The following is a 26004-nucleotide window of genomic DNA, read 5'->3' as shown; positions in this document are numbered from 1 at the left end:
AATATTTTACTTTTTAAATTTGTTGCAAAGCATCAATAGCTTTGAAACTATGGTGCACGTGGTACAGTTTGCCATGCAGGTTATGTACAGTTGTGTTAAAAATAATAGCATGGTGTTTTAAAATAAAATGAGTAAAGCTTCAAATCCTTACAATAGCTTTTATTACCATACACGCAAATGTATTGGGAGCATTGTACAGCCTATTCCAAATCAAAACCTGAAGAAAAATGTTTCAAATTTATCACTTTACAGAAAGAGAAGAAAAAGGATTATTAGGCTGTTCAAAAAAAAATAGCAGTGTGCATTTTTCTTTACAAACTCAAGCATTTACTGTGCAAACAGAAAAATGCTTGAAGAGTTAGCTTTCCTGTGAATCACTGAACTAATATTTAGTTGTAAAAGCACTGTTTTTGAGTACTGCTTCACATTTGTGTTGCATGGAGTTTACCAACTTCTGGCACCTGTGAACAGGTATTCCGGCCCAGAACAATTGCATTACATTCCACCACTCCTCTGCATTTCTTGGTTTTACCTCAGAAACTGCATTTTTGATGTCACCCTACAACTTTTCTATTGGATTAAGATCCGGCCTGTAGGAAAAATGTCCTCTCAGAATACTCATATTTGTTCTCAGATGTGCTTGTACAGAATTGCACATTACTTTAGTTAGCCTTTTTTCCTTTTTTGTTTTGTATTTGCCAAAATGTTGTTGCACCTAACGGCCATCACATGTTTTACATTTTTCTACATGACTTGTATTATTATACCTGACTGAGGTGTGGCACCGGGATTTCCTGTCCTAGGATAACAGTCATGGTGGAATTTGCTGAACTCTGATAATTTTGTTTGTTCCTCACCCAGTCACATACTTTTAAGGCCTTGTAATCCGGTGGTATCAGGAAACCTGAGAACTGGGCTCAATGGTCACCTGTATGCGTTCTAATGGCAGAACTACCTCTACATGATTGGAAAGACCACTGCTGTCCCTCAGGATTGGCATGTTCCTTTCACACATTTCTCTCACCTTCTAAGGCTGGCCATAGAAGATTAGTTTTTTTTTTTTTTTTTTGTATTAGTAAAACATTGTACAGAAAGCGGATGTACGTTACAAGCCGAACAAGCGATCAATCAGTTTGGAAGAATATGGTCAACAGAACAAACATATAGAAGGTGAATCTGTAGTCATGACTTACTTTGTAAAGCCAGCAGATAGAAAAGTAGGAACATAAATGAAACTGCAACCTACACGATATCCAGTGGCATAATTTCTGAGATAAGATAAAGGGAGTTTGGAGTGGAAGGATTGGGAAAGAGGGAGAAGGAAAAGGAGGGGAGGGTGGGTACAAAGGTAATCTCAGATTTTAGGGTAAATATAATCGGGTGGGGGGGGGGGGGGGAGTACAACCATCAGTTAGGCCTTGTAAATGTATCCAGTGGTTTGAAATTTTGCCAAATGTGCGGGACTATTCCTACTTGCATAGGTAAACTTATTGAAGGGAAGAGGCCCATTGACAGCCGCCTTCCGTCCAGACACTGTAGGAGGGATTGACGTGTTCTATCATTTTACATCTAACATAACATGTAGAGAAGACAAATAACTTAGTATGTTTTAGTGGTTTCCACCAGGTCGGTTAGCCTCAATAACAAGATCAAGGGGTCCATTGGTATAGACAGATCACCGACCTTATTAATAGTGTTCAACACCCCTGTCCAAAAGGGCTGCAGCATGACCAAACATATGTTCATAAGTACCATAGTTAAAATCTCAGCATGGACAGGCGGCAGATCACCTTGCCGAATTTTTTTTTTTTTTTTTTTTCTCTTTTTAGCATAGCTAGCAATTATCACTGTGTTCTCCCTGCAGGGATGGCTCCCCATACCCCCGCCACCGGAAGAATACAATGGCTCAGTGGGAGGGAATTCCCCAACAACACTGTTGATGGGGGAATTAAGCAATTTTCTATCCTGCAGTCCATGGTCATACCACAATGATATACCCAACTTGGTAGGATCATAGACATGACACCACAAGCTTCTCTTCCACAATGGGAGCAGATCTGTTTAGACTGGATGTCTTGAGGTAAAGTGGAAAATGTATTTAAACTTTTGCATCTACACCCCTGATTGAAACCAATAGAGGGGTAAGGAGTAAAGTGTTAGCAATAAATAATTGACAGTCAAGATCCTTTCCTGCACAGTTACCAATAGGTGATATGAAGAGGTTCATGGCCGAATTTGATGCCGTATAAATCCAAATCAAATCAATATCTAGTGCTCTTTAAACACTATATATTAGAAACAGAGGTGTTGATGTGGGAAGATTCAATCAGCCAATGTGTCACTCAGGTTGGCATTGGTTTTGACAGGCTGGCTGTATGGCACACGTGATTCCGAGGGGACAGGATATTTAGCCTTACTTTCTGTTCTTATGTTAGTGATCACTAAGACAGTGGGTGGAAATCTCCCCAGCAGGGACCTTGACAGCAACAAAGCAGAAAATAGATGCAGACTTAGTGTAGGACATATTTTGATTACTGCATGTGTCTCTGTGGTATTATATGTCTCTACATATCTTTGTCGGGGTTCTTCTTTTTTTAATTTTTTTTTTTATCTCAAAATACCTGTCCTGGTGGGCATGCTATATGTTTACACTTGCAGTGACTCTTGGGTGCAGGCTGACACTCAAGCCAGGACAGTGAAGCAGCACAAGAGGGGTAACCCTAGGAGAGCAGTCATTGTATTATGTCATTGGTAGAGGGGAGGGGTGCCGCTAACAAGATGTCAATGGAAGCTCATAAATGGTATTTGCATAATGTTTTCACAGGCTCTATTCCTAGCCTTTTGTTTTTAGATGCTGGTTGGAGAGCGAATAATTTTTTTTCTTTCACTGTTTCACCAGTCATTAGCAGATTAGTCTTTGGGCTTTAAGTTGATTCTGTCACTATCCTTCTTGGGCTCCATGCACACTGGGCTTAAAAAAAAAAAACGCCAGTTCCCTTGGCAGAAAAAAATCTGATATAGTGTTTTTGTACACAGTTTAGGAGAATTTTAGCTTTTTTTTTTTTTCTGCCAGAATGCTCCAATCAAAAACGCAAACCAGAAGGGATTTTTTTTTTCCTGCCTCGAAATGTCCTAATAGGCATGGATACCTAGGATAACTTTGAGTTGCTTCTACAGGCAAAGCTCACAACTTCTATAGAAGCAGTGATTCTTTAAGCCAGTGTGCATGGAGCCTTTTAGAGAAAATGGTTAATACTTGCCTCTCCAGCAGACAGTTAAACTGCCTGAAAAAGTTTCAGCATCTGAGCCTAGATTAATAGTTGAGCACCAGCTTCTTCATTTATTGTCTACATGGTTTTGTACATGCATTTTTCAAGTTTTTGTGGTTTAATAATTTTGTTTAAGGCCAATTAAAAGCAAGCTACTAGGCGGAAGAGATGGTTGTTAGATGCGAAAACACAAATAATGCATGTTGACCCAATTATAGTCTATGGGGTCAAAAATGCACTTTCAATCAGGAGTGAATTAGCCCCATTGACTAAAATGGAAAGCTGGTGTGGAGCATTGAAGGTGAAAGGGGCCTGATTCTTCTTGGTGGGCCCCTTCTGCTGCGTTCTGTGCTTCCACCCACCACCGTCTAGACCAGCCTTTCTCAACCAGGGTGCTTTAAGGTTCCTTAAGGTATGCCTTGGCAAAATGTCTAAAAATTGTCCAAAACCTGTATACAAGCCAGTGGGTGGAACAAGCCTGCCTTTTAGTTACACAAAGCCAAAAGTTTTTATTGTGCACCACTACGATGACCTAGCCGCTGGCGTCCTGACAACCAATGACATCAGTTGATAAGGAGGATGTCCGTTGCCTGCACAGCATCCTAGTTTGACCCTCCACTGCCCCTCTCCATCAGTGCTGGGGTCACATTAGCTCAGTGATGGAGAAAAACTGAGGGGGAAGAGAAACATTGGAATACTAGTCAGTACCAATGTGCAGAAGTGTGTTTGCTTTAGAAGCATAAATCACATCTAATGTTGGGTGCCCTACATGTGTGGATGTTGCTGTTAGAATAGCTTTTTTACATTTTAGAATGGGGTTCCCTTTTAAAATTATGGACAGTCTTGAGGCACCTCATTTTAGAATGGGGTGCCTCAAGACTGTCTAAAATTTTGAACAGTCCTGAGGCACCTTTAAAATTATGAAGGGTGCCTTGACTGAAAAAAAGTTGAGTAAACACTGGTCTAGACCTCCCATGTCCAGTATTGATGTAGGGATCTGCAGATGGAACCACAGAGCAGAAGGCAAGTATACAAACACATGATGGTATTGAATGGTGATTATTATTGTGGAAGAAGAGTGTGTTTGTAGCATTTTCCAAAATAATGCATTGTTGTCCCGTGACTGCAATGCCTCTGTTCCAAAAGCTAGGGCAACCAGTGGGCATGTCTTCTTTCTCCTGTTCCTCCTGTCAAAGCACTCTCATGAACGAGGACAATTGTGCATCTTTATTCTTGAGAAAACATTTGAAATCATAGATGGGGCTGGGGTGTGACTGGGCTGGTGGGGCTTGGTTTGGTAGGGCTGTGCTAATGACACCAACAACAGTACCAGGACGTGCCTGTGAGCAGCCACATTTGGCTGCACAGACACATTTGTTGGTGACGTAGAGGAGACCATTTCTATATTAGACTTTTTCTAATCAGACATTTTGGCAATTCCAAAACTGTATAATATAAAAGTGTTATATATTATACGTAGAAATAAAGGGTAGTTTCCTTTTTAATGCAATTCCACTTTAGGCTACGTTCACACTAGCCTTGTGTGCAGGCGGCAGAGAGGCGTTTGGGAAGCGTTTTTACCGCTTCCCAAACGCCTCTGCCAATTCTGCACATTACAGCACATGGTGCTGTTCTAACGGGAGCGTTTGCGTCGCGTCGCGGCAAAACGGACGCCTCTGGACGAGTCAGGAGGCTTTGAAGCCTCCTATTCTCGTCTATGGTGCCGCTCCGCAAACGCCCGGCCGGCGTTTGCGGTGCGGTTGCGACGCGGTTGCGGGGCGTTTGCGGAGCGGTAACACCACTCAAACTGCATTATAGGCGTTTGTGGGGCGTTATTAACGCTCGGCAAACGCCTAGCAACCTCCGCTAAACCGCGCAGCATGCGGCGTTTGCCGAGCGTTTGCCGAGCGTTAATAACGCTCCGCAAACGCCGGACCAACGCTTGCCAAAAGCTATAGGGGCGTTTGGCAAGCGTTGGCAAAACAGCCTAGTGTGAACGAGCCCTAAAAGCCGAACTTTGGGCTAAGCGATTATTGTCTAATACAAGAGACATTTGTATTCTCCTTGAATCCTGGTGTGCTTTGTGTATTTCTTACAGATCTCTGCAGTAATCCAGTGTGAAACTTTGCCTCTGTGCAGGAGCTTCCTGTAATAAAGACCGGTCACTTCCGCTCTCTCTACTTGTGCAGTGTGACAGGTCTTGTTTCCACCCCCTCCTGTAGTTTTCTGCCTGTATCCTGTAGTGGGTGGAGCCTGCTAGGGCCCTCCCACATCTCTGCTCTCTGCACAGGCTATTTGCAGCACAGTGGTATCACTCTGCATAGCTCTTGATTGCATTGCTTTAGCACAATAGACATGTTGAAACTGAAAATCTAACCGGTTGCAACTTTCATGCACCCAAAAAAAAGATTTGGGTCTAGTTCCACTTTAAGTGTTCTTTTCACAAAAAATAGATTTGCTCTTCTAGAATGAAATTGGTGGCACACGGGCCATAGTGAAAAGTGACCTGGCAAGCCAAGTCATGGGGTGGATTTTTATAGGCCACGCTAAAACAAACTGCACATTTTGCCAATAGAAATGGAAGATGCGCCAGTTCTCTTACCCCAGCCTGGGATGCCGTGCACAGCTTCTCTCTAATTCACTTGAGATTCAAATGGTAATGATTGGGTTCACTACAGTGTGTAAATGCAGTCTGTTACTAACCATACCTCTGTAAGGACACGATTGGCACCCAAGCATGAAAGCAGCCTCTTCTGAATGCAATGACTCGACCTTTCTGGAAAGGGAGAATAGAATTGGGAAACTGCCAGCATTTGCAGGCCACAGGAAATTATAGGCTTTGTTCTACTTTTTCCTACAATCCTCATTAAGGGGCACTAGCTGGTTATAGCAGTAAACTGCTACCATATGTGACGTGAAAAGTCAAGATTGGTGCCAGCCTGGTAAGTATTAGCCGTATACTGTTTTTCAAGGCATTTGATCATAGGCTGTGTTACTGCAGTATAGATATAAGAAAAATCTTACAATTTAAATTTTATAAATTGTAGTATGTATATCTGGTTTTGCTGTCTGTATAAAGTTTACCTAGAACTTTGAGCTTGCACCTTTTGGAAAAGAGACGCCAATGTGCAGCTCCCATATTTTGTCAATGTGGCTTTTTATTTTAACCTGTACATTTTCAATATGCCCTGGGGAGTCCAGTGAATACAGGGGCAGTCATTTTCACCGGTTCATCTTCAGAATTGGTGAGGATACTGTCGGCTATAGGGATTACCTACAAAGACATCAGGATGGCCTTACATGAGTGTTAGTTGAGGAATTGGAGTCATTTAGCAAGTTGGTTTTATATACTGAGCAAGTTGACCTGCTCAGTTTGCTTATTTGCTTAAGGTTTATATTTAAATTTTGTTTAAATAAAAAATCTCTCTACTACAAGCAGAGACTGTCCCCTTTCTTTTCTTTCTTTTTTTTTTTTTTTTTTTTTTATCAAGCTGAATTCCAGGCAAACCGATACAATACATCTTTGAATTACATATATTGGAACTGTTTTTCCAAGCAAAGAACTTGGATTTCTCTCCCAGCTTGCTTTAAATGGGAATGCCAGTAAAGCTGGCCATAGATGGAGTTGTTTTGTTTGTTTTTTTTTAGTTTTTTCTTTTGTTTTTCTTTCCTGCAACCAAGATTACACTGCATGTAAAATCCGACAGGCTGGTTTGTACCATAGTTGATCGATCGGTCAGTCAACTTGGCTACATTCAACCTGCCATGGCTTGAATCTCAGCTAGTCCCTGCTGAACCGGCTGAGATTCGAACTGTCTGTGGCCAGCTTTAGACTTTATTGGCAAAGGTTGAAATCAAGAATAATTTCCTTACTTTTAAGCTGCCATTTCCAAAGTGAGCCTGTTTGACATTTTAAACATTTAAGAGTCAAGGTCCTTCCTAAGTCATAGCCTGAGTTACCTGTATTAGCCCTCTAATTCTGGGTTCTGTTTGTTACCGTTCTATAGCCCCAAGTTAAAAATTACAAGGTCAAAGGAAGCACTTAGAGAATATGAAGACCGCTGTTACATACAGTGAAGGAAATAAGTACTTGATCCCCTACTGATTTTGAATGTTTGACCACTCACAAAGAAATGATCTGTTTAAAAATAGAGTGGTAGGTGTATTGTAACACTGAGAGACAGAATAGCAACTAAAAATTCAAAAGAAATGCATGTCTAACAAATTATGCACTGATTTGCATGTTCATGAGGGAAATAAGTATTTGATCCCCTTCAAAAAACATGACTTAGTACTTGGTGGCAAATCCCTTGTTGGCAATCAGAGGTCAGACGTTTCCTGTAGTTGGCCACCAGGTTTGTACACATGTCAGGAGGGATTTTGGCCCACTCCTCTAGGCAGATCCTCTCCAAGTCATTAAGGTTTGGTGGCTGATGTTTCGCAACTCGAACGTTCAGCTCCCTCCATAGAATCGGATTAAGGTCTGGAGACTGGCTAGGCTACTCCAAGACCTTTAATGTGCTTCTTCTTGAGCCACTCCTTTGTTGCCTTGGCCATGTGTTTTGGGTCATTGGGTCGTGGATTGGTGTTCCGGCATGACATTGTCAATGCCCTGGCTGAGGGAAGAAGGTTCTCACCCAAGATTTGATGGTACATTACCCTGTCCATCATCCCTTTGATGTGGTGCAGTTGCCCTGTCCCCTTAGCAGAAAAACACCCCCAAAGAAGAATGTTTCCACCACCATGTTTGACAGTTGGGATGGTGTTCTTGGAGTCATAGCAACATTCCTCCTCCAAACACGGCGAGTTGAGTTGATGCTAAAGAGCTCAATTTTGGTCTCATCTGACCACACTTTCAACCAGTCTTTCAACCTTTCAACCAGTGCTTTCCTGAGCAGAGGGACCTTGCGGGCACTGCAGGATTTCAATCTTTGTTGGCGTAGTGTGTTACCAATTGTTTTCTTGGTGACTGTGGTCCCAGCTACCTGGAGATCATTGACAAGATCCTCATGTGTAGTTCTGGGATGATTCCTCATTGTTCTCATGATCATTGACACTTGCATGGTGCACCAGACCTAGGGAGACTGACAGTTGTTTTGTGTTTCTTCCATTTGCGAATGATTGTACCAATTGTTACCTTCTCACCAAGCTGCTTTGGCGATAGTTTGGTAGCCCAGTCCAGCCTTGTGTAGGTCTACAATCTTGTCCCTAACATCCTTGGACAGCTCTTTGGTTTTTGCCATGGTGGAGAGTTTGGAATCTGATTGTTTGATTGCTCCTGTGGACAGGTGTCTTTTATACAGGTAACAAAATGAGATTAGCAGCACTCCCTTTAAGAAACTTCTAATCTCAGCTTGTTACCTGTATGAAAGACACCTGGTAGCCAGAAATCCTTCTGAATGATAGGGGATCAAATACTTATTTCCCTCATGAACATGCAAATCAGTGCATACTTTTAGACATGCATTTCTTTTCAATTTTGTGTTGCTATTCTGTCTCAGTGTTACAATACACCTACCATTCGATTTTTAGACTGATCATTTCTTTTTGAGTGGGCAAACATTCAAAATCAGCAAGGGATAAAATACTTATTTCCTTCACTGTAGTTACCAGCACTCAAAGTATGTGTATCCACGATTTATTGTGAGAGCATAATCTCATAAAGGTGAGACTGCTAACATTTCAAGGCCTTAGAAGATTCCTTTCCTCAGGGTTACTTGGTGACTGCTGGTGACCTCTTAGGCCTCATGCACACTGCTGCTGCTAAATGTGAGTTTAGGAGCTTTTGGCGTTTTTTTTTTTTTTTTGGCCGTAGCCCCTGAGCTCAACTTAACAAAAGCCTGTGTGTCCATGTACACAGTCTATTACCAGAGTCTAGGGGCAGCTAAACTTCCATCTCCTGATTGCAGAAGGATCGTGTTCAGGAGAGGAACGTTTTGACCAAAAATGCTAAATGTGAAAAAACGTGTGTAAATGAATCTAAACGCTAGCCACGTTTTAATGCTTGGGCGTTTATTCATGTCAATAAAAAATACTCTGGCCAATTAAATGAATAAACGTCCAAGCGGTAAACTTGGTATTGCGCTTACATGCATTTTTTCTCACATTTTTAGCGTTTTTTCTGCTGCCAGGAGAGCTTATTGTCTAGGGGAGCTCAGGTGTACATGAGGCCTTACTTTGGTTATGCATAGTGCCATCTTTTGTGGTCATTACAAGCAACCCCGAATTCAAAAGGTCTACGCATTAGACAGAAAGTGCCGTCCTAATTGATACTTTCAGTTAGGAAGACTGCTGTTCTCCAGGCCCTATAGTGTGCTGCAGGGGTACTGACAATGTAGTGGTTTTTGCCTTTTAGAATTTAAAGCCTACTCTCTATTTTATATTTCAAGCATAGCCTTGAAATTAGATTATTGGTGCTTTGTATTTATTTTGTATAGCAGATTTGTGACCAGTGACATTTAAAAGCGTGATTAATTCTGGCCCTGACACAATCATAGTGTGGCCTTTTATCTTGCTGCCCATCGATGAATGCATGTTGAGAACAGAATCGCCCACAGAATGTTTTGCTAGCAGAGACCTTTCCAAACCCCTAGAATGCATAAACTTTTATTTTCCTTTACTGACTGGTTCAGTATAAAACCTTCACTGCATTGAAACCATCAATATGATGTTCACAGGCTTGCCATATAGGGTAATATTTGGAAAGGTAGTAAGTACAGTACATTAAGGGTTAACGGGGAAAGTGCTGAATTAGGCCTCTGTGTTCCTTTTTGACAGTCTATTATCTTCTGCCATTTGTAGATACTGAGCTGGGGCTGGTGACCTACTGTATATATCATATCTCTTGTATTTGCAAAGCCTGATCTGTCAAAGTATGCGGCAGATTCATAAGAAGAAGCCATATTATGCTCACAGAGGATTTATCTCTGAAAGCAGCCTGTGGTTTCCCTTTATCTAAAGCAAGGAGAATACACTGACAATAATTGAACAATAGTCTAGTGGCCAAATGCTTAAAACCGAGTAGTCCTTGGGGGGAAAAAAAACGCATTCGTTATGTGTCAAAATAAACTGTTCTAAGGGTGGCCATAGATGGATCATTTTATTTTTTCCGATCAGCCAGTGGGCTAATTAAAAAAAAAAAATAAATAAAGATCATTAGGTCAACATCTGTCGAGTGGGAACGATCATAGATGGATTGAAATTTGGCCAGTTTCTGCAGAACCAGTGAAATTTTGATCCATCTCTGGGTAGCTTAAGGTAGGACATTACGTGAATTTTGAAGAAAATACTTGGTTCTCTCATCGACACTGACTAAATCCCTCCCGCAGAGCTATTGTCTTTTCCAGGCAGAAGGACGCAGGTAGCTGTCCCTCCCGGGAGAATACAATGATTACTGCTAGCACCTATAGTCACTGGCAATAATCGCATGCTAAAAATTCAGCATGCGCTGGTTGTACCCAAGTTGATCCAATCAGCTTGCCCGTACATGGATCTAATCGCAGCTGGTCCCTGCCGAACCGTCCGAGAATTTGGTCCATCTATGGTTGGATTAAGACTTCACTTTCTTGATGAAGCGGTCATTTATTTGCATTTAGTGAAACAATTGTATGTCTGTCCTGTAGACACACCCTGCCTGATCCTTCTTTGGGAACAATCAATGGTCCAAAATGTTTATTCAATGATCCCCTTTTAGGAACAATGCTGACAGTTGTTTTTAAAATGAATGTGCAAATTGATATAATGATCCATATTTATGGAACAGTTATTGCAGTTGGATCTTCTGACTTTTATTTGATGTCTATGAGCCCTAAACTTGCTATAGACAGGCAGACAACTGGTGGGGAGAAGTATGCCTAATGTGAAGTAGTCTAGTGGATTCCAATGTACAGTATATCATGGGACTCCCACAACAGGAGGAAGTAGTAGTAGTGCTCTCGGTTATGTCTGTTTTTCTTGGAGCAATGATGGAAGGATTGGTACCAATGTGGAATGAGTTGGAAAATCTGTGAGAAATGACAAATGCGTCTGACATGGAAAGAGCTCATTATCACCATATGAACAGCCTGAGCTCCCCTAAACATCTCACTGGGCTGTCAGATTTTGGGTGAAGTGGGATTTAATGTCACTCTGAGATTGGCTGCCACCACTTCATATGTGCGAGAAGCTGAAATTGTCTGAAATGTGCTTAATCTTGACCTTTAGTACATGTAAAGGAGAAAAAAAACCCTTTAAAACCTTGTATTCTGCACAGTGGTGTCATAAGTCTGGAGGAACTGTGCAGCAAAAACAGATCATTTCCTTAGTGTGTGTTGGCTGCTCCAGGCAATCCCATACCTCTTCCCGAATTTTGTTTGCTACTGAATAAAAACATTTGGCCCTGAGTGCATAGACAATCTTCAGCCACACTCTGCCAGAAACTAAGGAGGAATGCTAACAATAACATTCACAAATATGTAGATATTTCTCACTTGCATTTAATAAATGTGAGATTCTTGACATTGTATTCATATTTTATTCTGTGCATCTAAATTTAGCTGATCATTTAATCATTGCTATCAGCCATTTATGTAAAAGCAGCTGCCAGTAGTGTTGGTTGCTAACAGGATGTCGGCTACAGGCAAGGAAAGTGTTATCCCCTTGGATAAGAACTTTATCGACGGTGAATTCCAGTTTCATGAGGGTGGAAAAACGTGAAAAAATAAGACATGTTTATTTTGAAAAGCCAGATTGTAATTGCTGTAAGAAGGCCTTATGGCATTTGGCAAGTTGGCAGTAAGTAGCAAATGAATGCATTTAAGATGGGGGGAAAATTGTCCAATATTGCTTTTTTTTTTTTTTTTGTACAAAATAAGAGATCTCTAGCCTGTTTTATGCGGCCACAAGATCCTGTTACTTGATGTTGCCCTCTGGTGTCCAAAGCTGGGAAAAATATTTTGTGGATATCATTTTTTTTTTTTTTTGCACAGTACACACCATTTGGTTTCAGTGAGCAATAGTAGTTGAAGTACTAAAGCAGAAATAAGTCTGCAGGTTTAGCATGCTTAATGCTTTTAATGCTCACCAACAGTTTGGTGGGCTTACCCTCTATCTCTCCTCTCTCCCCTCCTCTCCCCTCTCTCCCCTCCTCTCCCCTCTCTCCCCTCCTCCCCCCTCTCTCCCCTCCTCCCCCCTCTCTCCCCTCCTCCCCCCTCCTCTCCCCTCCTCCCCCCCTCCTCTCCCCTCCTCCCCCCTCCTCTCCCCTCTCTCCTCTCCTCTCTCCCCTCCTCTCTCCCCTCTCCTCTCTCCTCTCCTCTCTCCTCTCCTCTCTCCCCTCTTCTCTCTCCTCTCCTCTCTCTCCCCTCTTCTCTCTCCTCTCCTCTCTCTCCCCTCTTCTCTCTCCTCTCCTCTCTCCCCTCTTCTCTCTCCTCTCCTCTCCCCTCTTCTCTCTCTCTCCTCTCCCCTCTTCTCTCTCCTCTCCTCTCCCCTCTTCTCTCTCTCTCCTCTCCCCTCTTCTCTCTCTCTCCTCTCCCCTCTTCTCTCTCTCTCCTCTCCCCTCTTCTCTCTCTCTCCTCTCCCCTCTTCTCTCTCTCTCCTCTCCCCTCTTCTCTCTCTCTCCTCTCCCCTCTTCTCTCTCTCTCCTCTCGAAGTGCGTCCCCTTTTTTTGGGGGAATGGAAATATTGGTGCATTTTCAATGCAACAAACAAAAATGTATTCCAAGTTCTATATGTGTTGTTGCTCTAGCCACCTAAAATCACTTTAGAAGGTATATGTGACCATTTCTATTAATGCCTAATGGCATGCAACAGTGTAATTGGTGAAAAACAATGGGGAGCAGCACTGTAGGAGGAGAGGAAAGGTGGATGTGTATGGACAAATGGTGTTTGTCATTTACATGCAGCAAACTAAATGAATCATTTGTGTAACCCTTTTTTTTTTTTTTTTTTTTTTTTTTTTAAGATTGGCACATAAAATTCTAAATCGTTGTATATTTTCCCATTACACCAATGTTTGTTAATCCCCCCCCCCCGAAAGTGTGTATATATGTAAAAATTGCAGCTGGGTGAGCCAGCATTACCAGGAAAGCTCTGTGTGCGCTCGCAAGCAAGCATATTCCAGTCATTGCTTGTAAACCAACTAATCCAGAAACCAAGATGCAGCAAAACTTTGATTCTTGGAAAATCCCGTAATATTTAGTGACGTATAAAGTAACAAGGTACAATGAAATATATCTGTGAGTGACAGTTTATAGTGTCCCTACACTTTCTCAAGCCCTTTGCTCCAAAGGACGAATGTCTTTGCTCAGATATGCTTCATTGTACATTAGTACTTTTTATATTAATAAATATGTGCTCAGTTTGCAAGAATGTGGTGCTGCATTCCTATTGCTGAAATACATTGTTTTTTATTTTATTAACAAATATTTCCCAGCGATATCTCTTTTGCCTTGATGTATACACTGAACTACATTAAACTTGGTTGTAAATGGGCATTTTTAACAGCAAACTGTTGACATTGCCACCCTCAATGGAATGGCTGACAATTCTATAAACATCTAAAAACTGCCATAGAGTATTTAGTTTTGTGAAATCCTCCATGCACATCAGACTAATAAATGGCAGGAATGCTGAACCCATAGTGGTCCATAAAGAAAGCATAATTTTTTTTTTTTTCTTAATATGGGCTAGTAGCATAAAAAAAGTTTCAACTGTAGAATATTACAGAGAAACTGTAGGTGGGTAATAGAATGAATAGACATAATGCTGGAAACATAAGGTTCTTGGAAACCAGTGTATAAAACACCTACGTTGTGATCAGTTCTTATAATTGTAATATTTCTCTCTCATCATGTCCACAGGCTTATGGATGTTTGTGCCTCCGCCCGGACAGATCGTGAGACTAAGGTGACCCTAGTTTTTGAGCATGTTGATCAGGACCTGAAAACTTACTTAAATAAAGTTCCTCCGCCTGGTTTACCTTTGGAGACTGTTAAGGTAACTGTTTTTTTTTTACTTTTTAACCTTGTTTTAATATAAGGAAATGTTCTAAAAAAATAGAGATTTTAACATTGTTCACATAAAAAGGAATACTAAAGTCTTTGTTATGTATTAAAAAAAAAAAAGTCATACTTGCCTGCTCTGTACAATGATTTTTCACAGAGCAGCCCGGATCCTCCTCTTCTTGGGTCGGAGCTCCTGACCCCTCCCTACTTTCGGGTGCCCCCATAGCAAGCAGCTCTGCGTGTTCATTCTCACACACAGTCGCTGCTTGGCCCTGCCCCTCCCTCTCTTGATTGGTTCATTGGCTGTGATTGAAAGTTGCTGCTGCCTCAGCCAGTTAGGAGTGAGAGTCCCTGGAGGACCGAGTCTCTCATGGACTTTGCCGGATAATAATGAGCTCAGGTAAGTGTTGGGGGGGGGGGGGCTGCTACACAGAGGTTGTTTTTTACCTTCATGCATACAATGCATGAAGGGAAATAACCTTGAGCCTTTACAACCAGAGAGGATTACAGTCATATAGTTTTAACAAAATAACATTTATAAAAAAAAAACCTTGGGGTAATTAGGGAGGATTCAAATTTAGGGGTGTTCAGCTTAGGGTTTTTTTCAGTTGCAGACTTGCACCATTTTAAAATGAATGAAAACATAACTGAGAATATTGTAGTAGTAGTACTTGGCTGGAAATATTGGCTTAGTAAAGTATAAGTAACTACAAGATACGGTACTTTCTAGCTTCTCTTGCAACAACGTAGTTCATTTATGATGGAAAGAGTTGCGCTAAATAAGACCTCCAGGCAAAGCTATCATTTTCTTACTTTTGTGTGTGGTAATGCATGTCAACACTGCACAAAATTACATTTCCTCTTAGAGAGGAATAATTGAAGCACTTGAAGCTACAAAGTTCCATGCTGTTTTGTAATTACTTTTAGGGTCCCTTCACACAGGTAGCATCCATTATGATCAGCAGAGAATCCATGAACAGATCCCCTGTTGGATATGAGTAGAACAGAATAGATGTCACTTTTGTGGAATTCGTATCCGTGAAATTTTCTTGAAAATGGAGCTTAATTGACCTATGTTAGTTCTATGGCAAAGGAATGCAAACATTTTTTTTTTTGTTTTTTTTTAATCCAGACCTAGATGTATTCGGATGTAGACGAATGCACGTCTGTTTACATCTGCCTGCTATAGACAGATATTGTGTTTCTGTGCAGATCTTCCTGAAAAAGTGTGTGTGTGTAACCATGTAGCTGACATTGTTCCTACTCCTTTCCTTCTACACTAGGAGGTCTAGTTATGAAGCTGTGGGTGGCCAAAGTAAAGCAGTATACTTTACAAATATGTTTACTGCTTCAGAATCTTGGAGTGGGTGAAGCCCAATTTGTACAGGGTGGGTGTAACTTGTGTAGGGAGAACCAAGGCCAGCTGAGGTATTTTCAATACTGTTTCTATGCGTATGACACACAAATCCATCTCTCTATCCCTCAGCTCAACCCATTCGTTTCCTTACGTATCACTGATTTACTAACCTACATATCGGACTGGATGTCACCACTTTCTCAAACTCCGTCTATCCAAAACTCCTAGTATTCCCTCCCCCACGTGCCTCTTTCCCTGATTTCTCTGTCAAGATCAATGACACAAACATCAACCGGTCCCCGCATGCTAGGGGTAAACCTGGATTATGAGCTTTCCTTTCAGGCCCTCATGCAATCCCTGTCCAAATCATGCTGCCACAACCACAGCAACATCTCCAGAATACGCCCCTTTTTAACCAATGATACCACAAAGCTCCAAATTCATTCCCAGGTTATCTCTCGCCTCAACTACTGCAACTCCCGTCTCATTGGATTACATAGGCTATCCCCCCTTCAGTTCATCACGAATGCTGATGCCAGACTCATCCACCTTACCAACCATTTAATGTCTGCTTCCCCCCTCTCTGACAATCCCTCCGCTTGTATAAAATTCAAAGTATTAACAACAATCTACAAAGCCATCCACACCTCTTCCCCCAGCTACATCACTAACCTGCTCTCAAAATATCAACCAAACAGGTCTCTTTGGTCCTCCCAAGACCTCCTGCTCTCTAGTTCCCATGTCACCTCCTCCTATGCTCGCCTCCAGGACTTCTCCCAAGATTCTCCTAATCTATCCACCTTTAGACTATCCCTGAAAACCCTTCTCTTTTAAAGAAGCCTATCCTGCTTCTGACTAATACTGTGTTTTCTACTTTTTCCATCAGCTCATCCCCTTCAGCTACTACCTTTTTCTATCACTTGACCCTCCCTCTTAGATTGTAAGCGCTAATGAGCAGGACCCTCTGTTTCCTTTTGTACCAAATTGTATTCTAACTGTAACACCTGCCTTCATTTTGTAAAGCGCTGCACAAACTGATGGCACTATATAAAGGCTGTATAATAATGTGGCCTTCTAGTCATGTGATTGGCCTCTGCACCAAAAGTGTTGTGTGCTCTGAAGTGTTATTCAGAGACCACTCATTGGGACACGGCAGGTTCCACCCCTCCTGCATTTTAATCCCCTAGATTGGGTCCCCCCACCAGCCCTTGGGCCGTGGACTGGTGGTGGCCTGTTGGGGTCGGGCCACGTGGTGGGGGGTTGGTGACAAGCGAGCGAGGCTCAATCTGTATTGGTGGCCGCTCGCATTTCCACCTGGGTTCCCTCTCTTGTCTGGTTGGTGGCAGGGGCCCTGCTGTGGACCTACAATGCAGGGCTATTAGAAACCTATTGAACTCTATTGTCTTCAACTGCCGCACAGCAGGAGGAGAGCGGTGGGTGAATGAGTAAAGCTCTGCCTCTTGTCAATCAACCTCGTCTACTCTCCTCTCCTCCTTGTTTTGACGCCCTGGACGTGATTTAGACTCAGATGGTGGAGTTATGGGGGTATATTGGGAAATGAGTTGGGAGGGTCTGTAAGAATTAAAGGTTAAGAATCCCTGTTTTAGGATTATGAAAATTGGCCTATTATGATTAAAAATGCATCCTATTCCCTTAAATGTCCTGCAAAACACAAGCCTTTTCTGTTTATAGAATACAGTATAGAAAGGCCTTTTCATTGAACTTGAGTTTCCCTATTAAAAAAAGAAGAAAAATTTCTTCTTCAAAAATCATTATAGTAGCTCATGTAAAAAAGGAAATCTGGAATAAGGAATCTGGCAGCATGTTCAATGACTCTTTGTATGTATGTATATGTAGGCCTTGTGTGTATATAGAATGCTACTGTGTGTGTATTTATTGATGTATACATTCCTGCTTGTATTAGGAGTCCTTAGATCTGCTTTGCTTTTATTTAAATGACGATGAAACATTCGATAGATTTGGTGACCTGGAAGTTGCAGAATGTGTTCATTAAACCTATATCTGTCTCTTTCCCCTTGATTGAATTTTCATTAGAACAATGACTGGGACTCATTAGCAGATGAATCCGAGCAGCTGCACATCAGCTGTATGGTGTTTGCTCAGCAGCTGAATTAATATTCTCAAACATTTATTACATTTGGGTCTTTGAAGAAGTAGGAATGGGGTAATTGGAATGTTATATAAATGATAGTATAGCTATGCTAATCATGTTTATCACAGTTCTACAGCACTTGATTTACATAGTCGTGTTGTTAAATTTTTCTTTGTGATGAAAGCAAGGACCTATAAAAAGCTCGATGTGCTTTGAGAGCAATGGATATTTTGTTACATGCTGGGCCTCATTTGGAAGTGTGGCCATAGTGGATGATAATGAGCGCCTCTGGCTGCCGGAGGTACTTGGAAAATCCCTGTGAGATGACCGCTACAAAAATCTTCTTGCAAACTGCCACAATCATTCCTTTGCTATGCAGAGAGGTTGCCATGGCCAAAACATATTTATTTTCTCTAGGTTTTATAATAATCCCTTTTTGGTTTGTTGCTTTTAATAAAAAAAACAAAAATAAGGTGCTGTATAAACCCAGGTGTAATTATTCCTATGCAGTGAAGGAAATGTAAGTAAATATTTATTCCTTGACATGTCATAGCAAATTTTAAAAAAATACATATTTCGAACATCTCTGGAATACTTGCAGCGAGATTAAGTAATAAAACATGGGGAAATGTGCAAGTGCAGAAAAATAACTTTTGATCTGCCTTAAGTGGGGGAAAACATTCATACTCACCTAGGTGGATGCAGGACTAATCCGCTGCTGGCTCTTCAAAAAGAACTGAGCGATCAAAGACCGCTGATCACTTAGTTCTCGCATCCATTCTAAATGGTGACTGCCAGTAACTGGCTCTGTGCTCTGCCCCTATAGCGCTCACTGGAGCACCAGACTGTGGTAGCGATGGGATTGGCTGAATCAATCTCCCAGTGACACACTGAGAGGCTGAGTTAGCTGCCAGTCAGGTATCTGGACAGATCCCCGATGTTATTGTTGGGATTCCTTTAGCCTGCTGTTGGCTGCGTTTGGGTCACAGGAGCGCAAAACAAAGGGCACTCCTGTGACCCACTGAAGAAGTGTGGCCAAAACAGCTTTGTCCATACTGCTCCTTTTAAATATAGTGTGTGCCTATCTTCCTGTTTGGAATAACACACTGGGGATAATTAGAAAAGAGTGGCACAGGCTTTGCCTGCATTACTCTCTAAGCTAAGGAAACTCCACAGATCTTGCGTCTGATTAAGGGCTTGTTCACACTTGACTGTTTTTCCAACTCTTGCCAAGCGCCCCTATAGCGTTTGACAAACGTTGGTCCAGTGTTTGCGGAGCATTTTTAACGCTCCGCAAACGCTGCATGCTCGGTTTAGCGGAGGTTGCTAGGCATTTGCCAAGCGTTAAAAACACCCCACAAAAGCCTATAATGAAGTTTGAATGGTGTTACCGCTCCGCAAACGCCTCGCAACCGCACCACAAACGCCGGCCAGGCGTTTGCGGGGCGGCACCATAGACTTGAATAGGAGGCTTCAACTCCTCCTGACTCGACCAGAGGCGTCCGTTTTACCGCGATGCTAACGCTCCTGTTTGAACAACACTATGTGCTGCAATGTGCAGAATTTTCCCAGGCATTTGGGAAACGGTAAAAACGCTTCCCAAACACCTGTCTGCCGCTTGCTAACAAGGCTAGTGTGTATGTAGCCTAACAGAAGAAGCACAAGCCCCTTTATTATTTAGGAGTGATTTGCTTCACGGTTTTTGCGGTGTCTGTACCAGACATGGCACAGAAAGCACTTTAGCTGGAGCTGCATGCTTCAGGTCAATCTGCCCACAACAACCTCACCCAACTGCATGTGATCTACAGAAAGCTGAAATTCTGTAGGCAGACCCTACCTGGTGTAGATCTTTGGCAGTTTTCTTCACTGAAAGGTGTGGAAACCGCACCAGTTTTTATTCTACGCTAAAATAGACCTGTTTCAAGTTTATCTGTGCCATGCATGCCAGTTTACGTCTGCTTTGTTCATTAGTGCCAGTTTTCTGTGCCATTATTATGGTCTAGGAAGCTTGGGTAATTCCCCCTAGTGTAATTTTCAGCTTTGAACTTTTAAACACTCGGTGTTAGCCCTTCCCACTTTTGCTGATGGATCCCCTAATCCTCCTTGTGCTCGGGCAGACAGCACAGAAGGTTTACTAGACCAAATGGGGGCAAATAAGGGGTTTGTTAGGATTTTTCGTACACTTTAAGCAAGATATAGAAGTTAAAGCCTACGTTGAGTCAAAAAAGGTTTTAAAAAGTCAGCACAAGGGACATTAGTTACAGGCAATGCAATGAGTCCCTTGTGCTGATGACTGCATAATTAGTTGAAATCTTCCATCCTCCAATTTTCCAGTGCCACTGGGGTTATTAAAGCTCAGGGACCTGTCATATGCACTCTTCAAGAGTGTTAACTAGGCTGCCCATTCTTCTTCCTCTTCCATTAATAGAAAGCACACTTTGCTTGGACTTTAAAGCAGAGCGCCACCCAAAAAGGGAAGTTCTGCTTTAAGGACTGCTCCCCATTAAGAATTGGCACCTTTGGGGGGGGAGCGGGTACCTGAATTTGACAGGTACCCGCTCCCACTTTTGGTCCGATCGCCTATTCGACTGGCAGCGGAAGGTGTCCTCCCTCCCTCCCTGTAGTCTCCTGGGACATGTGACCGGTCCCAGAAGACTACAGGACCATTCATGAAGCTCAGGGCTACTTGCGCATGCACAGTGGGTCCCCGGCTGTGAAGCCTCAAGCTATCACAGCCCGGTGCCCACACTGAAGATGCCAGCCTCCTGGTATACAGGACGGTTGGTGAAACGGGCTGCGGGGGACATGCCGAGGGACAGGTAAGTGACTGTTTTTTAAAAGTCAGCAGCTACAGTTTTTGTAGCTGCTTACTTTTATTTTTTGAGACGGTGAGTGGAACTCCGCTTTTAAGTAGTTTTACGCGTGCTGATATTTTTCAAGTCCCGTTTTTTGATTAGACTTAGGCTTTCAATGGGTGTTTGAAACTGAGTATTTCCAATTTTAGCTAGAACAGGGAAGGGTTTGAACTCCTGTGAGGTTTTTATTTTCTTTGTCAGTATTTGAAAGGTTTTACCTTCCTGTTTGTTGACAGTGGTCTTACTGATGAGAACTGAAGGCAGATCTGTCTCTTAGGTTACTTTTCAGTGCTGCAAAATGCATTTTGCCGGGCTTTCTGAGCATTTTTAAAGGACACGTGACTTAAAGACTGCTCCAAAAACGCTTACCAGAGGCATTTTTGAGGCACTTTTCAGGCGTTTTCCATTGATTTCAAAGGTGTGTGTTTTCCAAAGATGCTGCAAGCAGGAGTTTACACCACAAGCACAATGCATAGATATACATTCACATACATAGGGAAGCATTTTTCTTGAGCTTTTCAGGCACTTTTTTTTTTTAATGCAAAAATGCTTCAAAAACTCCTCAGTGTGAAAGCAGCCTAATGTGGACCAGACCGTAAAAACACTTTGGTATGGAGAGTTTAGATCCTCGGTAAAGTTTTACTGTTTCTTGTATCTCTGCTGTGGGGATGGTTGTAACTGGGGAAGGAAGTGAAGGTATTTCTTCCTAAGAAAAGGGACCCAGACAGTGATAAATGTCTGACAGAAGTGTTAACCATTCCAACTCTGTCTAAAGCAAGAAAAAAAAGGAAGTAACAGTAATCATGTGGTCTTTGCTGGAAGTCGGATGCAGTTTTGCCTTCATTATCTTGGTTTTCAGTTTGCTCAGCAATATTGGCATAAGTGTCTGTAGACAAGTGTCCTATACAGACATGGGTATTGGTCTCTGTTTGGCAGTGTACTGTACATGGCAGATGTGCTCTTCCAAAGGGTTTAATAAAATCTTCAGGCGGCATCAGGAACTTTTACTACTTGGGCTGAAGGAGCTCTGCTGGGCTGTAAATACTTAAAGCGGGATGATTTTATGTGATTGGGGAAAAAACAATGACAACTAAACAACAATATAAGTGAAAAACAAAACTGTTGAATCTTGCCAATGGAAAGAGCTGTGCAGAAAAAAAACAAAAAAAACATTTTTCAGTTTTATTGAAAGTGACAATAAAATCACACCTCATTCATCTTTATGCATCGCAGTGCATTTCTCTGTGTACAAATGTAGTATTTTTATAAATCGCAAACCAGTGTACATGTAGGCCACCTAGAAAACAATTCTTGTGCCCTTGCGTTGAAACTATGTTGATCGATGTAGGTTATTCAACTCAACGCACCTGGTGTGAACAAGAAAAAAATATTTAAACTGTGGGCTGGCCGTGGCAGCGTTGATATTCACTGCCTCCTTCGGATTAGTTTAGCAGCTCTGAAAAGTATAAACTTCTATCCTGTTGAAAATGGTAAGAGATGACCTTTGCTGTGTTCAAATGTTCAGCCAACTCCCACAAGCTTGCCTGAAGTACGAGACATTTCTGAAAATTGATATTAGAATAGAGAAGTCCTTATTTAGGGTGCATTAACACTTGAATACATTCGCTTGGCGAGTACATGCGAGAACCCCAGCGAGGGTTCTTGTGATTAGCTTCAACAGGCTTCCCCATTGAAAGCAATGGGAGGCTGCAAGCTTGGTCACAGCCACTCACTTGTAATCGCTCACGCAACAATTGCATGTGGGAACCCCAGTGGGGGTACCTGGGGTTAGCTGTGAGAGGCAGCCCAATTGAAAGCAATGGGAGGCTGCTTGCTCCCATTCTCATGTAAATACTCGTGCAGTGATTACATGCCAGTGATCGGCCCTGGATGCAGGCAGCCTGTATCTATCAATGTGACTGCCTCTCACAGCCAATCACTGGAACCCCCGCTGGAGTTCTCACGGGTAATCATGGAGCGGGTGCATTCACATATGTGAATTCATCCTAATACTCTTCAGTTTGTTTTAGTGTGTGTTATACTGAAGATGCATTTTACTAATGGTACTCTTTTGTTTTGGCAGGATCTAATGAGACAGTTCCTCTCCGGCCTTGAATTCCTTCATTTGAACTGTATTGTGCATCGTGATCTTAAACCAGAAAACATTTTAGTGACCAGCTGTGGACAGGTCAAACTAGCAGATTTTGGCCTTGCACGAATCTACAGCTGTCAGATGGCCCTCACCCCTGTGGTAAGCGTTTATTGTAAATGTTCTGTAACATAGCACTTTGTTTAGCAGGTGAGAACATCCTTGAGAATGCAGCTGCACAGGAAACCTATGCAGCCATAGTTGTCAGCATTGCGGTGCCATATTTCGAGATAATTTAAGGTTGTTATAAATTATATAGAACTTGGAGGACAACCAATTACAATAGATCCATTTCTGACAGCTTTAAAATACCACAGTTTTTATATTCAAATTCCATAAAGGATAAGTGCATCTTTTGTGATATAAAACACATGCCTTTTAATGCCTAAAACCATAAAGTGAACATTTCTATATAGAACAGCATCTGAAAGCATTTGTACATGAGATAAAAGCACAGAGGCAGAGAAGAGGAATCATTAAAAGGTATCTCCAGAGATGCTTTACCTGAGAACATCTCACGTGGATTCTCCAAGCCATTTATGTGCTGCGTTTTAAGCATGCATATCTTAAAATGGTATCAAAGTCAATATTTGAAAAACCGCTGACAGGCAGGGATTTTATAACAGAAGAGACCCTAGTGTTCTTGCAGCCTGGCTGTTCAAGTGGCCAAAGAGACCCCAAAAGGAAGACCGGGTGAAGATGGGAGTGCGGGAACCAATGGGAGCAGTGACAGCGCAGCGCTGGAGGGCCTTGTTTGACAGGTAAGTCTGTCATAATGTGCTAGTATTTATGCAGAGAACAAACCTGTAGGGGGGCTTCTTTTTTTTTGGGGGGGGGGCACTTTAATACCGGCTTAAAGGCTCCTGAGTTGCTTTCTTAGGAGCAAACTTCACCCCAGCAGCCAGGGCTCCTGGAAATTTCCTTACAGACATAAAGTGAGCCTGCCAGATTAAAGTGGTAGTTAAGTCCACTTTTTCTCTTGTCTATAACAAGTCTTACCTGTAGGTAGAGTGAATATCTCCCAATTGTGCACCATTTAGAAGATATTAGCATTTGTAGCGACCGGTGACACCACAAGCGCATGTGCACTGCTTTCTGAATGGACGGCACACTCGTGTGTCTGCATTCCATTCAGAGTGCTGTGCTATGACTGTAACTCCCGTGTGCATGCACAAGAGTGATGTCATCGCAGCCAGACCATTCAAAAAGCAGGAGCATGTGAGCCCGCAAGGAAGAATGGGTGATGATGGAAGTCTGTCGCTGCTGGAGGGATCTGCTTTACAGGTTAATTTGTCATAACGTGCTAGCATGCAGTGTGTACTAGCACATTAAGACAATAACCTGCAAGGGGACTTTATTTTTTTTTTATTATTTTATTTAGCTCTTCAGCTTGCTTCTGGTTTCACTACCTAGTGAATCCATTGACCTGGAACAAGTAGGCAGTCAGTGAAGTATGAAAAATCTGAACATAATACAAAGTGAAACCAGGTTCAGGATCTATCTGTTTACAATCAACTCAGCAGTGGCAGGTGCCATGTTGCTATTTTCTCAAGTTCACATTAACCATTTCCCGTCCGGCCCATGTATATAAATGGCCGGACGGTGGCAGTGCAGGGACGGGTGGCCGTTTATAAACGGCCTCCCCACCCCCTGCTTGTGCGCGCTCACTGGGAGCGCGCAGCACCGCGATCCAGTGCCCGCTGTGTCCTCCGGACACACTGGAACACTGATCGTTGTACGGGACCTCTGTGCGAGGTCCCGATCATGTGATCGCTGATTGGCCAATAAGTGATCACATGAGTAGTGAGCAAGATGTCACTTCTGACATCATTGCTGACTACGTATGAAATCTGTGAATGATCACAGAGGTCACATGGTGCAAGGCTATTCACAACAACCTTGTACCATGTGACAAGCTGTGACCAATCACAGTTCACACAGTATTTCTCAATGGCTGCAAGAATGCAGCCAGAGAGAATGAGAAATTCTTGCCTTTACAGCCTTTATGGGCAAAAAAAAAGCAATCGGTGTTAAAAATAAAAAAAAAAAATCTTCATAACCCCCCACAAGTAGTACAGTGTCACCATGGTGACAATGTACTGCTAGGGTGACGGTATGTAAAAAAAAAACCAAATAATAAATAATTATATAAAAAAAGATAAAAATGTAAAAAAGAAATGTAAAAATTATAATTTTGGTTATAAACTAATTTTTCGTTTTTTTTTTTTATTTTACTAAAAAGATAACTGAATAAATTTTGGCCAAGATTTATAAAGAAAGATTATTTAATGGCAAAATTTTATAAGAAAAACACTTTTTTTAAAAATTTTTTTGGACTTTTTCATTTATATAGGGAAAAAAATAAAAATCCCAGTGGTGAATAAATACCACCAAATAAAGCTTTATCTGTCTCACAAAATGCTAAAAAATGCATATGGGTACAGTGTTGCATGACCGCGCAATTGTCATTCAAAGTGTGATAGCGCTGAAAGTGGAAAATTGGCCTGGACAGGAAGGGGGTAAAAGTGTCCAGACTTGAAGTGGTTAAAGCACACAATTTTTGATTTGGCTGGGCTTGATTTCATTTCTTAAAAACTGCAAAGAATGTTAAAGGGAACTCAAGGCAAGCAAGTATATACAGAGTGAAAATGCATACATCCACAAACGTGAAGGAAAATGCCTGTGCTGCAATATCTGATAATAACCTGCACTGGGGAGGAGGTGATCTCACCAGAGGAAAGGGCCTGAGCTGAATACAGAGTTGGCAGAGCTAGGTTTCTTGCATGTAAATCCTGTCCAACTTGGCCCCTCCCAACATGTTTCACCACCAATCAGCATTGTCAGCGGTATGGAGCATGATAGCTGGAGTTCCATACCCCTGACTATGCTGATTGGTTATGAAACACATAGGGAGGGCCTAGCCAGTGACATCACATGTATGTTGGGATTCCCATTCTGGCCATTTGCTCTGATTTATGTCTACGTTCCTTTTTGATCTTGTAAGCATTTGTCTATTTTAATAAAGCGATTATTTTATGGTATAACACTATCATGGCTACCTTGGTTTTCTTTGGAGGGACATTTCAAGGTGCTGTTGGAGAGAACTTTGCTTCATCTTTTGACATCGTGGTCACAGAAACCGCATGGTGGATTACAGCGTATCCTGTGTTTGGATGTACACACACAAGCGTATATTGATCTATTTCATGTTGAGATCAGAGGATTCAGTAAAAGGCTGCATATTTGTGGTGGAGGAATTTACAGCTTACACACTTGTATGTG

At 42.0% G+C, this 26004-nt stretch overlaps 1 protein-coding gene across 1 annotated transcript in view; it reads left to right on the top strand.

The window, feature by feature from the left end:
- CDK4 (cyclin dependent kinase 4) overlaps positions 1–26004 on the top strand; it is a 62122-nt gene that overhangs the window by 20412 nt on the left and 15706 nt on the right. The window contains exons 3-4 of the mRNA XM_089692729.1: positions 14105–14240; positions 22657–22824. Of these exons, the coding sequence (XP_089548855.1) occupies positions 14105–14240; positions 22657–22824 (304 nt within the window). The remainder of the gene's footprint in view (positions 1–14104; positions 14241–22656; positions 22825–26004) is intronic.

The sequence above is a fragment of the Staurois parvus genome, unplaced genomic scaffold, assembly GCF_062004578.1.
Source record: "Staurois parvus isolate SC_StPar_1 unplaced genomic scaffold, SC_StPar_1.0 ptg000023l, whole genome shotgun sequence".
Classification (NCBI taxonomy): Eukaryota; Metazoa; Chordata; class Amphibia; order Anura; family Ranidae; genus Staurois; species Staurois parvus.
The sequence above is the reverse complement of the archived record's forward strand: the minus strand, read 5'-3'. Positions and strand labels throughout refer to the sequence as shown.